General features: G+C 36.7%; 1 protein-coding gene across 2 annotated transcripts in view; it reads right to left on the bottom strand.

Moving 5' to 3' along the window:
• PUDP (pseudouridine 5'-phosphatase) overlaps nt 1–17,178 on the bottom strand; it is a 61,011-nt gene that overhangs the window by 35,313 nt on the left and 8,520 nt on the right. For both annotated transcript variants that reach the window (XM_018084358.2, XM_029964796.1), the window contains one exon: nt 2,181–2,399. In XM_018084358.2, coding sequence (XP_017939847.2) covers nt 2,181–2,399 — 219 coding nt within the window. The remainder of the gene's footprint in view (nt 1–2,180; nt 2,400–17,178) is intronic.

Genomic DNA, 17,178 nt, shown 5'->3' with positions numbered 1-17,178 from the left:
GATGGCCAGAGATACAGCACTTCAGTCATCCTATGCCATTAATATGACAATTAACTTTCACTTTCCTGTATTTACCTGTAACCATCTGAAAGATCGATTTAGTCAGAGAACAGTGTAAACTCAAAATGTCATCAGTCTTATATCTTACACAACATATGCAAGAAGCCCATTCTTAATTAAAGAACATTAAGAGACTGCAGAACAAATCCACAAGGATTATATGAATAAACACTCTCAGAAGACACAAAAGGGCAGAAGAAATTATCAGATTTAAAAATCTGGTTGATTGGAGAACAGTCCTTAAAGAAACTAGATGGTAAGCAGCTGGAGCCATTTCCCCCTACCTTATTAACTGACATCAGCCTGGTCTCTCAAAATTCATGGCAATTTAGCTTGTATCCCATATGCTGCCTCCAAGTAAAGGACAGATCATATCAGTTTAGTGACCAAGGACGCCTCTGCTCTCCACAATGGCCAGTGAGCATAAAGTATGTTAGTTCACATCAATTCTGCTTTAAAAAATACCCTGAAGAAAGTTATTACGTGTATTTAGTTGAACTGAAAAGATAATCAGTTGAACAATTCTGGGGATGATGAAAATGTTTACTTGCTTCTCACAGTAAGAATTTTGCTGTTTTCATCCATAATAGCCCAGCTTCAGCAAGCCCAGAATTCACTTTTTGAAGTCAGGAACAGCATAAAACCTCATGTTTCCTTCAGCTAATCTGTTCCCTCACCTCTCTAACTCTGTTTAAACAGCTCAGCCACATTATCACAATCTTCAGCTGGCACACAATATCTACTTAATAGCGTCTATTACGTTGTTTCATTACAGCAACTCTTCTCCATGCCTCCTAACATTTTACCCAGTCTGTCCATCTGGCATTTTCTAAACCCAGACTACGTACGTTTTTCTTGTTTGGCTTGCAAAAGATATAGCTGAAAATTTAGCCCCAGAAGTTTGACATGAAAAATGAAAAACACATCAATCCATATTTCTCATTGTTTTGAAGAGTTTAACTAGGCTTACAGTTTTAAGTGGAACTATGATTGAGAGAGATGCAATTTGTAAAACCTTGCACATAAAACACATTAAAGAGATAACTAAATTGGCTGCACAAAATACTCAAGTTTTTTAAGCTGCTAAAAAAACGGCACCTTTTATTTTTGCTGCTTGTTATTTATTCCTAACATATCACATATTTTTAACTTTCATTCTCCTAATGCATTATGAAACTAGGTATAAAAAAGCATCTAAAAATTAAAACATTAATGCACGGTAGAAATTGTCAGAACAAATGAGTACACGTTCAAAGAGAAAAAATGATAACAGTCAAACTCGTACAGTGACATGCAGTTATTTCACTTCTAATACTTTTTTATATTCCTCTCCATCTCCTCCTTTTTTTTCCCTTCATAAATTATTTGCTCCAGAAAGTTTAACATTGTACATAAAGTTACCAGTAATCCTAGGTTTAGGTATCGCTAATCTTGTATGGTTGAGGATTTCTCTCTAGAGCATTTCAGATCTAAATGTAATTGAATATAAAAGTATCCATTCACACTACAGATAAGATTCGTCCTCTTGCTTATCTTGAGGTACCTGGTTGAAGCTACTCATTTGGGCATTCTGCACTATCACTGGTAAAAGGTGAGGAAACACTCATGTTTTAGGATAACCTAAGGAATCCTCCCTCGCCAGTGACACGTTCAGACACTGTTACTTGAGTTTCAGTGTTCAGGTTAAGTGAGAGTAATCCCAACTGAAAGAACTCATGGGCTTGCATACTTTTAAAAGTGCAGGCAAATTTATTTGTGCTTAACAAAACAAGGCTATGCTCATAGTCAGGGAAAGCTACCAACAACAATTATAAAGAATGGCTGGTTTACAAAACAGAATTCACGCGTATGTACCTAGTCCTTTTTTTTCTTTTAAAACACCTAGAAAAAAGCTTTGCTCCAAGTAAATAAGGAAAGAAGTTTTCTGTACTCCTTGACAGGTAAAATATCTCTTTAGACTGGTAAATAACACGTGGATTTGAGTAAGACTTGCTAAAATGACAGCAATGAAACAGAATCTGTAAGAGAAACTGTTTTGTGGAAGACAGATTACAAACTTCTGCTTGATTAGCATTTAAATAATTCCATAAAGAGTTTGCAAATATTGAAAAGAAACATACCTGGCATTAATGCAGTAGTACAGAATAGCTTCGCCTGCATGATTTTACTTTCATTTAGCAGCTCTTCTTTGGTTATTGGAAGATCTAGAACATCTCGAATAATTTCTGCCGATTCTAGGGGTTTCTTACCCATAACCAAGGATTTCACATCCCAGGTATATGATTTTCCAAAACGCCCACAGATCTCTTCGAACACTACTGAATACAGACGCTCGGTATCTGTCAAACAAACAAAAGAAAAGAAAGAAAATGAAGCCCATGTATAGCCAGCTAGGCAGCTGTCTTGCAAATGGACCACATAAATGGTCAGAGAGTGAACTGCCAGGAGCCAGAGGGCTCATACTGAAGCGAGTAAAACTGCCTCCCTTTATTCGCAGAGGGGATCCCAGGTTTCCAGGATCACCTCACAAGTACCAAGGTTTTTCAAGCTGTCGCTTCTGTGGTAACTAAGGGTCTCAGCAAAGAACTATCTGGACCTTCTCTTTCATCACCTTTCTTTACTATCCAAGTTAGCAAGAAGTGTCTTAATTAAAATACTCTATGCTTTCTATGAGAAAGAAAAGAAGGGAAGGAAGGAAATCTGGTACTTGGGGGATGTCATTACACATTCCATGTAAATTGAAAAAAGAAAAAAAAGAATTAATTATTTAAGAGTGTCTTTGAACAGAAGCTTCTGAGTGCCTTCAAAGACGTAACAGTCATTACTATAGTGCTGCTGGCAGTGCTGCATTTACATGGGATTACTCCAGCAAAACACACCCACTTGTATTTCCAGGGGATTTCAGACGAGAATAAACTTAAGGCTGAATTTTGGCAGCTTATATGTCAAAGATGTTTTAGCTTTCAAGTTATTTTTTTAATAGAAACAAATAATCCGTCCTTTCTCCCCCACCCAACAAATCTTTGAAAAAGAAGGTCATTAATATTTAATTTAACACTAATATGGGGAAGAAATGTACTTTCAGCTCTTGGCTTCATTTCAGCAAAGATCTTGAACACTGGCTTTTCTACCAGTCTGTTTATCTTTTCAAGTAGTGTCCTTTGAAAAGCCAGCTATTGCTGTTAACCATGCTTTAATTTCCTTGTCATGCATGTCTTTGCCTTCTGTATCTCTAAAGGTATGTTTATTACTATCACTTTAGCAATGAAAGAGAAGAGAAGAAAAAGATAAAGAAAAGGAAAGAAAGAAGTTGCTCTTATGAGAAATTTAGAGAAGTTCAGGACTTCACTTATCAACATGTCCTTTGTCATGTAAAAACATTTTTGTAGATAATAAAATAGTGAAATAATTCATGTGAGAAGGTAAATTAAGAATACAATGTTTAAAATTCACAGTTCCCCCTTTCCTTTTTTTCTTATACACTGTTTTTTCTTCTATATCTCAGACTCACCAGTTGAAGGACATAAAATTCTTACTCTAAACTTAAAATTGAGAAAGAAAATTAATCCTCATCCTGTTAAATAATAAATATCAAGCTAAGCAGAATTAAAACAAAACAAGGAAACAAAAAATTCTAGAACATGAAAATTTTCCTATGAGTCTCTATGATAATTACATGTTAATCTACCTGAAAGTGAAAGATTCAACTCCATAGCTAAAGACACTAATTTAAAAAGTCTCCTGCATTTTAAGTATCACATAGCTGACTGGTGAATGAAAATACTCTTCTCATTTCTAGTTCTCATCTCTTGATATATCTTTTACATGGACATTATCAGCAGGATGTTCTGTCCATCTACTTGCTACATTTCACTGGGAATGAGTAATATTCATTCCCCAGTCACATATTATCTTCTAGTCATTTTTACAGCAACCCTTTTTCTATGTAACAGCACAGGCAGCTCCACTGGTGTTGTTTACAGTGTGCAAAAGCTAGTCACAATAAATACAAATAAAGTGACAAGAATGACAGAGGCACTGGATTACTCAATTTGTTATCTGGCACAAAAATATGCTGATGTGCATTCAGAAAGACTTACAGGTCACCTGGCAACAGACCACAGTGCATAAGTGGAGTGCATGATCTGATCAAATCACTGCAGAGTCAGAAGTGCAGATCTACCTAGGCAGAGGGTACAGTAAGCATCAAAGCAGTATCTAAACCTCAGCTTTAGCAATCACTTACACATGAGGACAGCTTATTACAGAAGATTATGACCTCGTGAATGAATACAGAACTTGATTTTTTCAGAATGTTTTACACGTTCTGAATTTATTAAAATTATGTTATTGTGATTCTAAAATAATCTGTAGTTTATCAAGGAGATAGGGTTAGTTGGCATGGAAGCTTCTTTTAGCTGTAGCTCATCTTAATCATTAGTTTTGAGTTCTTTGTCTGAATAACCCATCCCAACTTTGTATTAAGCTTTCCAGATGAAATACACCTATGATTTATCCTTCTGCTAGGAGTTCAAACCGTCTTAAACAGAATTTAATTGTGTGTATTCAAGATATTTTAGTAAGTCAAAATCAGATCCCAGACACTGAAACTCGGCAAGAGTTTTGTTCTGTTGTTTGGGTTTTTTTTTTAGGGATATTGAAATGGTTAAGGAGAAGAATTTTAATTTAAGCAACAGATTTCTTGTATCCGTACCTGTGAGGCAGATTTCTATTTAAACGTAGAAGAGTACCATTTTCAGTATTCGATTTAGCCAAATTCAAACACAGACAGTCATTTTTACCAACACTGTGGCCCAAGACTGAGAAAATCTCATTGGATTTCATCACTATCAATAGTGAATGAACACAGAGACTGATTTTGCTTTCCTATCAGTCTTTCACAATATTCCTTTAATCTCTTTGGGGTATGCAACTGTGTAAAAAAAACACACATATTACTGAAATGCTCAAATGGGGTACAAGAAATAAATATAATTATAAACCAGAATATAATTATAGAAGTGTGAATTTTTCCTTTGCTTTTTGCAACTCGATGGCATTTAGCACAGCATAAACTGTAAACTCGCAAACAAATCTATACAATGGCTGGAATGGTGGGGGCAATCAAGACTCCAGAAAGTATCAGATGTTTCCTCTAATCATGGAGCTATAGTAATAGTAACAACATTCACATTTTCTCTCACTTCTGGATTTAAATATAACACAGACCCTTGTGTGCTTATTATCCCACTGAATCAACTGAACAGTTTCAAAGAACACAGGATTTAAACAGAGTAATGGCGAAGCCAAAGTAGTGACAGATTTCCCATCAAAAAGACTGACTTTTGTCGAGTCCCAGGTATCACATGCAGAACTCAGTCAATGGTCCTCATGCCCACCTATTTCAACATCAGCAAAATCATGAACTCAACAGTTCCTTTCCCTCTCTCTCTCTCTCTCTCTCTCTCTCTCTCTCTCCAGCGTACAAAGACACGGCTGATCAGCTCACTGACCAGTCGTGTCAAGTTTGTGAGACTCAGGAGGATAAAAAATGCTGCAGCACTACGTGAAAGCAAGGAAATGGATGTCTTTCAATAAGTCTCTGTGCTCTAAAAGGATCACTCATCAATCTTTCCATTCTACAACCTCTCTCCCCACAGGCAGTACATGCCCGTAGCTCATTCAGTCACAGAAGTGAAGCGATTCTTGAAATATCCATATAACTGAGGATATGAGTATCAAACAGTGGGACATCCAACACAATTCCTAACGGTTTGTGGACTATCACAGAGTTTAGGAAGAACCACTGGCAAGGTAAAAGCTACTGAACAGCAAACAGAACGGAACAAGGAACACCCTCTCAACACAAAAAAGAAATTAAGATATTACTATCCACAACTTATCAATTACAGTTCCATCTCAAAAACAATCAAAGGGAAAAAAAGAAAAAAAAAAGCCCAAAACCACCAAACCACAAAAATAAAAAGGGTCACTGAGGGAACAATACTTTATGTCACTAAATAAAGCATTGTGCATAACTCATTCCCCATTCTTCTGCTATCCTTATAATTTCTTTCAGAGAGAATTTAAGACTTTCCTCTTGAGGTATCAGCAGTCAAACAGGACAGACAAAACCAGTATAAATGATGCAAAATACTAGCAACTATACAAATGTCACTGGAACAGGTCTGAAATTGCAAAAAAATAATTTAGTTCACTTGGAACCACCGAAGAATTAGAGCTGAAGGCTCCCGACTTAGCAAAGATCAGAAAATAAAGGGAAAGTTTTTTAAATTTTATTTTTTATTTTATCTTGCAATTTGTGGCAAAAGGTCAGTCTTGCACTTCCAACATCCTTTCATTCATACTTTCACTACTATGAAAGCTAGTTTAAAAATGCATGACTATGGTTACCTATGATGGCTAATAGAAGAAAAAACCCAGCAGTTTCACAGCTGACCTCAAAATCACTTACAGCAGTTCAGCAAAAGTTGGGGTGAGGAAGGCAGGCAACAGAAATCATCATTTGCGCAATGGCCTAAGTGTTACAGCACTAGTCTGGAAAACGAAACTCAGCCTTTCAAACACCCTAAGGGCCTGAGCCTACTTTTCTAACATCACATTAATTTTTTTATGCTATTATGTCATATACATATGTATATACACTTTTATATATATAATCCATTTATATGCTTGCGTATATATAGATAAAGCATATATTTTTATACATTTACTTATACATAGTCTATGTATAGCACTGTGTTTTACAGGCAAAAGCTGTCTTTTAAAGAATAAAACTCAGGATGAGTACAATCCAGTGAATACAAATCAACCTGGAGCCTGTTGACTCAACGGCTTATTAAAGAGATGCGGTTTAAACTGCTTAGCACAGAAAGCCTCCCGAGGAGAAAAGGAGAAAAAGGAACGTTCTATTCTTTGAAGACAAGGAAAAGGAATGTTCTTTCTTTACTGTAGTATTCCCCCCGATTCCTTCCATGAACTTGCTTAGGAAGAAAAATTAAATCTAAATTTATCATTTTAGAGACACCCATTTCAGTCACTGTCGCAGGATGAAATAAACACTCCTTTCACGCATTGCTCAACCAAAATATTTGAGCCATGCCTAAATGTCAAGGCATGTGGTGCTGATGTACCCAACCAGGTGGGTTGAACCTAAAGGTAGTCTGGACCACCAAACTAAAGGAAATGCTGCTGCAGTATTCATGTCTTTAACCTTTCAGCTGATCTACTCTCATAACCAGTACCACTTAAGTTCGTTTTATTGTTACCTGGAAGTTAAAGGAAGGTGAAGTCTCTATTAAAATAAACACTAAACATTAAATAATAGCTACTTCAAAATCATGAGGTAGTTATAAAGAGCAAGTTATTCAGTAAACCATTTTACATGACTGATAAACCATAACCTCCAAAGATAAAGAAAAAAAAATTACTATAATTGCTGAAAATTAAAATGACTGCTTCCAATTTGAGTAGTGATCTGCACATCATTATATTTTTGATTAGCGCTTAGAAAAATTCACTGAAAATGATCCATTATTCATTTTAGTAAGGAGCAGGTAGAAGTATTCTGGAGCTTTATTTTTTGCAAACCTTCTTTTTTTTTTCATTGTACTTGAATATTAATATAAGTACACTCCAAGACAGATGAATACATTACACAGTGATTACTTCACTAAGGCCAGAGAAACACACTGCCACTGGCTAAGTCAGTGCGGTCAATCTGTTTGCCCTTCTCTGATTTCAGACATCCTACTATGAATTCAGGTTGTTGCTAACAGGTCTAAAAAGACAGTATATTTGGTGCCCAAACAATAGCAGCTGCATGGAACTGTTCCCAAATGAGTATCACGTATTTGCCCCTCTGGGCTTATATTACTGGGAGAATTCTTCAATGGCAGCTACAGAGGAAGCCAATTTCTCATTTTATATGCAGAAAAACATGTTACTTCTATGGAGAGGAAAAGAAGCTTCTGAACAAATTCAAAAGGCTTTTAGTTTACATTAATATAGCAGACCTATCTTAATGCTATCTTGTATTCTCATATACACCTTATCCTTCCTTTTAATGCCACAGGGAAGTGAAAGAAACAGTTCACAAATAAACCATGCAAATGTTCTTCTGATGTGGAACTGTAAACAAATACTCTGGTACAATACAAAATAGCACATGAAAAAGTAAAGAGAAGTCCGTATTTCAATTCCAGAGCACGAGGGAATCCAACTTTGAAATAGCAGGCAATATATATGACTTAATGCAAAACATTCTAAAACTGTACTTACTAAGCATCACCTATGTGACAGCATCATATTAGCTTAAAAATAGAAAAGCTATTGATTCACAGAAACTGCCTGATATGCTTTCCTAAACTCTCACACAGAGCCTTAACCATTAAAAATAGAACTATGCAAACAGCAGTTGATATGGTGCCTAAAAAATCCCGCCTGTAGGATCGAAACCTACAGTTAACAGTGAAGCAGCTTCTTAAAATGTGTATGAGGAGACTGGAGTCAGGTCACAGTTACACCACCATTAACATATGAGCGACTATACCAAGGCAACAGTGTTACACAAGGAATGTTCTCTACCAGAGGAGCAATTGCCAGCTCTGAACACACTGTCAGCTTATAACATGTTCACAAGAAGTTAGCCTTTCACCAAGGGGGTACCTCCTCTTCTTGAGATGTTGCTGACAACACATAGCAGCAGTTCACTGACCCGAGGAACACAAAACAGGGTTTATAAAGTTGTTTTGGAATTAGATGCTCCAAGGCATGTGGATAAAATACCACACAAAACAGATGAAACCAGAAGGATCACTGTATTATCAAATTCAGCAGAAGAATAACCAACGACATCTTCTTAATGAAAATTCTGGAGGGTTAATCCTGGCTGGATGTCAGGTACCCAACCCAAACTGCTCTGTCACTTCCCTTCTAAGCTGAACTGGGGAGAGAAAATACAATGAAAGACTTGTGGGTCAAGATAAGGGTAGGGAGAGATCACTCACCAGCTACCATCACAAGCAAAACAGATTCAGCTTGGGGAAATTATATGAATCAAATCAGAGTAGGGGAATATGAAATAACATCAAATCTTAAAACACCTTCCCTGCACCCATCCCTTCTTCCTGGGCTTAATTTTACTCCCAAGTTCTCTACCTTGTCCACTGCAGCAGCACAGGTGGGCAGGGAAGGAGGGTTGCCTTTAGTTCATCAAGTCCCTGCCGCTCATTCCTCTGCAGGGGAAGGACTCCCCACACTCTTCCCCTGCTCCATTGTGGGGTCCCTGCCCCTGCAGACAGACCTCCATGAACTTATCACGGTCTGAGTCCTTCCCATGGGCTGTAGTTCTTCACCAACTGCCCCAGCATGGGTCCCTTCCAGGGGTTGCAGTCCTTCAGGAAGACAGTTCCAGCATGGGTGCCCTGCAGGGTCACAGGTCCTGCCAGCAAACCCACTCCAGTATGCAGTTCCCACAGGATCACAGCCTTCTTCATTCACCTGCTTCAGCATGGGGTCCTCCAGGGGCTGCAGGTGAATATCTGCTCCACTGTGAACCTCCATGGGATTTAGGGGCACAGCTGCCTGACCATGGTCTGCACTACAGGCTGCAGGAGAATCTCTGCTCCAGCGCCTGGAGCACCTCCTCCCCCTCCTTCTTCACTGACCTTGGTGTCTGCAAGGCTGTTTCTCTCACATATTCTTGCTCCTCTGTCCTTGCTGCTGTTGCACAGCAGTTTTTTTACCTTCTTAAACCTGTCACCCCCAGACGATGGGCTCAGCCTTGGCCAGCAGCAGATCCATCTTGCAGTGGGCTGGCATTGGTTCTGTTGGACACTGGGGAAGCTCTGGCAGCTTTTCACAAAGCCACCTCAACAGCCCACTCCACAACCCACCCCTTCCAACTACCAAAACCTTGCTTCACACACCCAATACAAATATATACTTTCTTGAGGAAAAGCTATAAAAAACATAACCTTTCCTGAACCATCCCAGATCTGTTCTGTTTAACCCACAACCTAAAAGAGCAACGATGGAAAAAAGAATAGTCATGAGAGTGGAAAGAAGGGTCAGAAAATTTTTTTCCTTCCTCAAAAAAACTCCAACAAAATGATACCATACAGGAAATTCTCTTCAGCACACCATAGCTTTCTTAAAAATACTGATTTCCTTATTCTCAGAAAGCTTTTTCCTGCCCCAGAGACTACAGATAGATAGATAGATAGGTAGTTAGATAGACAGATATACACACATATAAAAGGCTTAATCAAGTTGCAAATTGAAGACTTTCACTGTTATATGTTTCTAAATCACTTTCTGTAACACTGTCAAAAAGTCAGTTTCCTCAACAGTGGAAACATTTCAAAAGACAGAGTGACTTCAACAGAAAACAAACCCATTATTTTTCCACTATGATCTTGGACAATGTTCTAAACTTAATTGCAGCAATGTGTCAAACATACTACCACAAAGGAAGTGTAAAGAACTACAGATTAATAAAGCTAATAGCTTCTGTCCACTCAAGAGCACCCAAAATTTTTGAAGTAAATCTGCTGATGGAGTAATTTCTCTGTGGTGATAACACCAAGAGCAGAAAATCAAACATCATCAAATAGCTTGATTCTCCCAGAGTGAGGATGTCCCATCATGGTTGACGATCTACAGTCAAGAGGAAAGAGTCAGAATACTGCAAGACCAGATCACAGTGACTCTTTAACAGTTATATACCAAGAACTCCTAATCCTAACCATAACCTAAATTACAAAAAAAAAAAAAAAAAAAAAAAAAAAAAAAAAAAAGGAGAATCAGATCTTTGAAATTCGTGTGATACAGCAAACTGAAAATTGTTTTATAAGCTGTAATACCTGTTTGAAAACTGTAGAAGGAACCTCAAAACCATGGTATAGATACCAATATAATGAAATTCCAATACCACATAACAGTGGACTTCCTACAGGTGAGCCACAGGCTTCTCTGAAGTTACATGACCACAGCCCTTGCCTCTCATGTGGGGCTGAGGATCAGAGCAGAGAGGTTATTCTCACAGAGCGCTGAAAGACTTCACACAGAGACTGTGAGAGTTGTCCTACCTTCAGACTTAGCAGTAATCCAGAGGCAAGTCCTAACTGACTCTCAGACCAAATACAGCCTGCAGCCCAAAGCAGGACCACTCAAAGTTAGTGGGCTATCATGAATGATGGTACATGAGTTCTTCTTGTTTCCTAACAAGATGAGTAGAAGCACAGAACTACTGGAAGACTGTCATTTGCTTTAGAATATAATCAGCTTGCTTATAATTAGCAGAGTGAAATAAAAACTTATACTTGGCCATGGAAGCTTTTAACTAAGCCCCATCGAAGCCACTGAGAGATAGGTACCTAAACCACAGAAAATTTGGGTTGGAAAGGACCTTGAAATATCACTTAGTCCAACCCCCCTGTCAGGGGGATTGGGTTGCTCAAAGCTCCATCCAACACACAATGCTTTTGTGTTTCTGAGCTAAAATACCATTTGTACTCCAAAATCTGAACTGCAGGTGCACTGAGAACACCCCGTATGGTAAAAGGAACTCTTCCTATTCCCAGGAAATTAAGCTACTCAGTTGCAGTCTGTTTCTGTACTAGACTTTTGTAATATTCCCCAATAAACTGACACAGAGTTCAGTATGCAATAACAGTTTTATAATGGGATTCTCTTTATTTTCCTCATGAGTATTAACACACTAATTCTCAGACCTGCTACTGAAGAGAGGTATAGTTTTCCTCCCAGTATGTATTTGAAATTTTGCTGGAAAACTTTAGCCTCTCTGTATAGACAATTTAGTCTACCTAATAATACCAGTATATATCACACTAAAAATAGCCTTTATTAACTGTAAAATCTTATCAGCATATTTTAAGCTAGGCTTCTGTTGTGAAAATTGTTTCCTTATAATTCTACTTCCTATCTACTTAATATGGCAGATGCAGATTGATTAGGAAGCCTGAAAAACAAATATAAATATGAGGCATTGACTACAGTTCCTGTAAGAGATGGAAGAGACAATTCAAAATTAAACATTTGATGAAAATACCTGTGAAAGGATTTCAAATCTCCTGATTTTGAAACCATCCCAGGGACATTCATCTGCAAAAAACTGCATTAATCTCTTTACTGCACATACAAATTATTTTCTTGTAGTAGAAGTGGCACACAGAACATAAAAATTTGGCACATATTAGGTGCCTAAAGGTTTATGTACTGGACCCAGTCCTCACTTTCAAGTAAAAATATTTTAGCTTTTAAAGCTTTTCTAAGAGTGGGTATTTCCTGGCAGAGAGGAGGTGATTGAGAATCTCAACTCCCATGCTTGGATCAAACTGACTTCGTATTATTTTAGCATATTATGACAATTCTAAACTAGCATAAGGTCTTCAAACATCAAAATCCATTTAACCTAAACTCTATTATCTCGTTTAAACCAGGGGGAAAATAATAAAACAGTACCGGAGATGTTTTATAAGAAGACAAAAAACTTATCCACACTACAATCCTGTCAGAATACAGTGATTATTAAAAGGTTCAGACAGAAAATCTCACCAACATGTCAGTGAACCCAATTCATATGAGGACTACAGGAGAAACAGAAAGCTGGAAGGAGACTCTCCAACAGTAGCTATTAAGGTTATATTTTCAGCTATCTCAAAGGGGAGAGGCTGAACCTTCTTTTGCTAGAGAGTGGTTCTGGACATAATGGAAATGTTATGTTATGACTCTGTTTTGAGTGTGACAGCTTAGAGTTACAAGAAACGCTGCTGTACATCCAGCTAAATGAAATAAAAAATATGTGTTCGGAGACTCACACGGTGCAAGAAACTTTAGTCTATCATTTCATCTTCCATATGAGTAATGTGATAAAAATAAAAAGAGATACTGTGAACTGAACTAGAACTCATTCCACTTTCACTCAATCTTTCTTTCCTTCTAACCTCAGTTCTGCAAGCTCAGGTCAAAGTTTACATCTTGAGACACAAACAGCTTCACTCTCCTGTGGCTGGAATTTAATAAGCCTGACACAGGAGTTACTACACTGAAGTGTGCTTAGTTCTACTGCAACAGTGCTTGCAAAAGGCGGGCTGGTAAATTATATGCTCAATAAGTAGACAGAGGAGATTTTCTACTTTATTTTCAATAATAGCCCCAACTTCCTTCCCTCCATCCAAAATCTAAAGAAGGAAAAAAAAAAACCAGCCGCCTTTCTCTCACTACTCAGAATGAGGTAAAAATCTAATGAAATCAATTAAGTCACAACAGTACAAGCAAGAAACAAACAAGCTCACAGTTTCTGAATATAAACATGTGCAATAAGGTATACATTTCCAATTCCACAGAATCTAACCTGAATTTAGATTTACAAAAAAGAAAAAATTTATTTTCTATCATACTGCTTATAAATGTGAAAATTGCTTTTGAAGGTGCATTGCAGGTAGCTGCTACCAAGGGGCAAGATGTTTAAGGAAATTAGGAAAAAAATTATCCTCCATCACCTTACAAGGTATGGAAAAAATCTATAGCTAGAAATAATTAATAGAAGTATCACTTATGCAACTATATATAATAAGTATAAAACCAAACATGAACAGCTGTATTCAGTGGTATCCAAACAGATTTGACATACAAAATCTAGAATGAAGTAGAAGTTACCTTCTACTCATGAGTCTACCTCATGAAATAACTCTGAAAAATACGATTTGTAACAATTGCTGTTCAATAAATACCTTCCCTAACCCCATTTCAGTAATTTCCTTTTGCTTGATCTAAAATCAAGCTTACAATCAGCAAGAGAAACTGCCTGCTTCATTTGCTGCATACACTGAACTGAGCCACCGAACCTAAATGACTTTTAGATAAAAAAGTCCCATACCTTTTGACTCATTATGTTTTTAAACCATTAGAAGAACTAACCTGTCATAGGCATACAGTTAGAGTTTCATTTCCAGTTAAACAGGATAACTTACACGTTTTCTAAATATAAGGAAAAAATAATTGTGAGGTGTACAAGTTGCAATAATAATAATAAAAAACCAAAGGCTTTTCTCCTCTGAAAAGAAGCAAATGAACTGTAGGCCACACCTTTCTAATAACCACTGGATAGTAGTTTTCAAAGAGACTGAAAACTTTGCACAAAAATGCAAACCTGGTATTCCATCAGCAAGCTGAAATGCCTTTTTTTTTCCATTGCCTGAAGAGCAAATCTAACTACTAATAAAAGAATCCAGTTGTAGAGACTGTTGAAACCAAATAAAACAGAGTTGAACACTGTTGACCATGGCTACTGTCTACCCTCTCTAATGTAAAGGTTACCTTTAGTCGCTGACCTTGTCATAAGCAAAGAAGTTTGAAGTTTTTTTTCCTTGTGTTAGGTTGACATGGTTCATGGTGGTATTGCCACAGGGCTGTCAGCCTGTCATCATTTCTGTTATGAACTTCTATTTAATACAACTTTAAAATTTTGCCAGCAATGAATAAAATTGAAATTACACAAAAATTAAAGCTGTTTTCTTTAGGAGAGGAATTTCTTCTGACAGTGCTCTCTACCCTATTACTATTCATTATAGAAAATCTAGCATGTCTCTTGAAAATTTAACTCTCTTCAGTGGACTCACAAGAGGAGCTTAAGTAGCTCTTGAACTACTGTAGAATGGGAAGCATCTACAATGTCAGTACTGAAGCCATTAAATTGCATCATCATCATCATTCTGTGAAAAAAAAATTCCGTGGTAGTCTGTAATTGTTTCAAAGGCTCCACTACAGACAATTCAAGTCGGTAATACATTTTCCAAACTTAGACTACCATTAGGTACAGTTATATGATACCTATAATCACTGATATTTGTAAACTATTTTGTTGAATGTATGATTTACGCTTCTGGACCTATATCATTAATAATATTTTTCCATAGCTTGAAGGAAGGGAGTAGCTACTGTTATCTAAACAGAACTATGGGATTTCATAACATGTGTGCCAACTCCTTTACTTCTATCTAAGGAAAGTGCAGTATCTGTAAGGTACACTGTATTACACCTGTGATATGGTACACTGCCCATGTATTGGCACCTTGTAACAACTCAGGAGTACAAATACAACCTTTCTGAATTATGTATTTCCATGCTGTGCTCACCTCTAAAAAAAGAATGTCGTAAAGAAAGTTTTTTTGGAAAAGTTATTGATAAGCTCTATCAAATCAGCTGCCAAGTCAAGAAGACTCAGATAAGTTGAGGATTTCAAGATGTTAGTGAGAACAATTTCTAGGAAGATCAGATTAAATCTCAGTTGAGCCTAAACTTACAGAGTTGGGGTTTTTTTTCAAAAGCAAGCCTGTTTTTAATTCACAGCACAAGAAGACTACTTTAAAGAAATAGGAGACAAGTAAGGTATATGTAGGATCCAACACAGAAAGAATGAATGGGTACTAGGTATTGTAACTCTCTTGGGCTATACTTAGGAACGTTAGACTATCAATGAAATGTAATTTCTTGTGTATACAATTAGAATATAAAGCAGAGAACTAAAGCTCACAATTTCAGTATGGAAGATACTATGAAGAGAAAGGTAAACTAAATATCTACTGAAAAGTATCCAGAGAAAAATAAGTATTCTGCCTTCCTTTTTGTTACATACAAATACAGAAACATTTGGGTCAAACAGGAATATCTTCTTTAGTCCCTGAAAGATGCAATTATAATAGAAAGAAGAAAAAGAAAATATGAATCTATTCCATTTTGAACTACGGTTTAGAAAAGGGAATAGGTTAAGAGGTGAATAACTTCAACTGCTTTGTGATAAATCTTAGAATATTGCTTTTCTTCTTCCCCTCTTAGTAGAAACTCCGAAGTTAGAACACATAGCCATGTCTCAATTAACCAGGGCAATGAGGAGAGAAAAACCATGCTAACACAAAACTTAATCATCTTGTATTATTGCCTATGGGAGAGGCAGGGGAATCATAAGGATTTATGTAGAGAGTGCTTTAACCAGTATAATGCAGACAGGTACCAGCCACAGATCCCGGAATGCCAACTCTTAAAGCCAGGAGTTTTGATTAGGGAAAAACAAGGCTTAGTTTAATAAACATAAACTATATAATCCAATTTTGCTGTTAGCTCTTCACTATGCTTGGATGACTTCTTCAAGAAAATTTTGACATGTCTTTAAGGCATTTTTCTTTGACAACCTCAGAGTTACTGAAAAGCTGCTCATTATCTTAATGGTTGAAAAGGTAAAACCATGATAAAAAGTAAACTATGCAAAGTCAACGCTGACTAAACATTTTAAGAAACTAAATTTTTCAATACTGTATAATTTGCCATCACCTGCCACATAAAACATTTTAAGTTCTAGAACACACAAAACCAAAACAGCAACACTACTTCTTGCTCTTTATGCTTAAGATACCTTCATTCATGAAAAATGAAAATGTTAAAATTAAAAATGGGAGAAGAATAAATATAATAAAAATATGATCTACCACAATAATAACAATGCAAGTTATTAGGCTGCAGGGTACTAATTAGATATACTACAATACCTTAGTGGCCCAAGTACTTTCATTTTCCAGAGATACATCCCACATGAAACACGGTTTTTAATTTTTAAAGACTAGAAATTTCTTATATTGTGATAAGCTCTTTGTGGCTCCATCTCCCCTGAGCCACAAAGCAAATAACATTTTGTTAGTCCAATCATAATATAACACTAGAGAGAAGACTTAGTTCTAGCATAAAAAGATCCACCATTTCACATGGTCTAACTTTTTGCAGTAATGGTCTTGTAGCAGAATGGTGACATTATCCAAGGTTATGTCACTTTATGGGCATGTGTGGGTCTACGCTTTTGGCCTGAAGAGACAGGTCAAAGGAGATTTCTGTATGTAAATTAAAAAACAAACAAACAAAAAAACCTTTACCATAGAACAATTTATTCAAATGAAATTATGTCTCAGTATACTTGTGTTTCACCTTAAACACATTAATTTCTCATACTTCGGACCTTCTGATATCTTATAATCCTAATTTTTTCACTAAACACACATTATCTTTCACTCCATTCTTCTTCCA

Source organism: Manacus vitellinus, unplaced genomic scaffold (genome assembly GCF_001715985.3).
Source record: "Manacus vitellinus isolate BGI_N305 unplaced genomic scaffold, ASM171598v3 scaffold_7_pilon, whole genome shotgun sequence".
Taxonomy (NCBI): domain Eukaryota; kingdom Metazoa; phylum Chordata; class Aves; order Passeriformes; family Pipridae; genus Manacus; species Manacus vitellinus.
The sequence above is the reverse complement of the archived record's forward strand: the minus strand, read 5'-3'. Positions and strand labels throughout refer to the sequence as shown.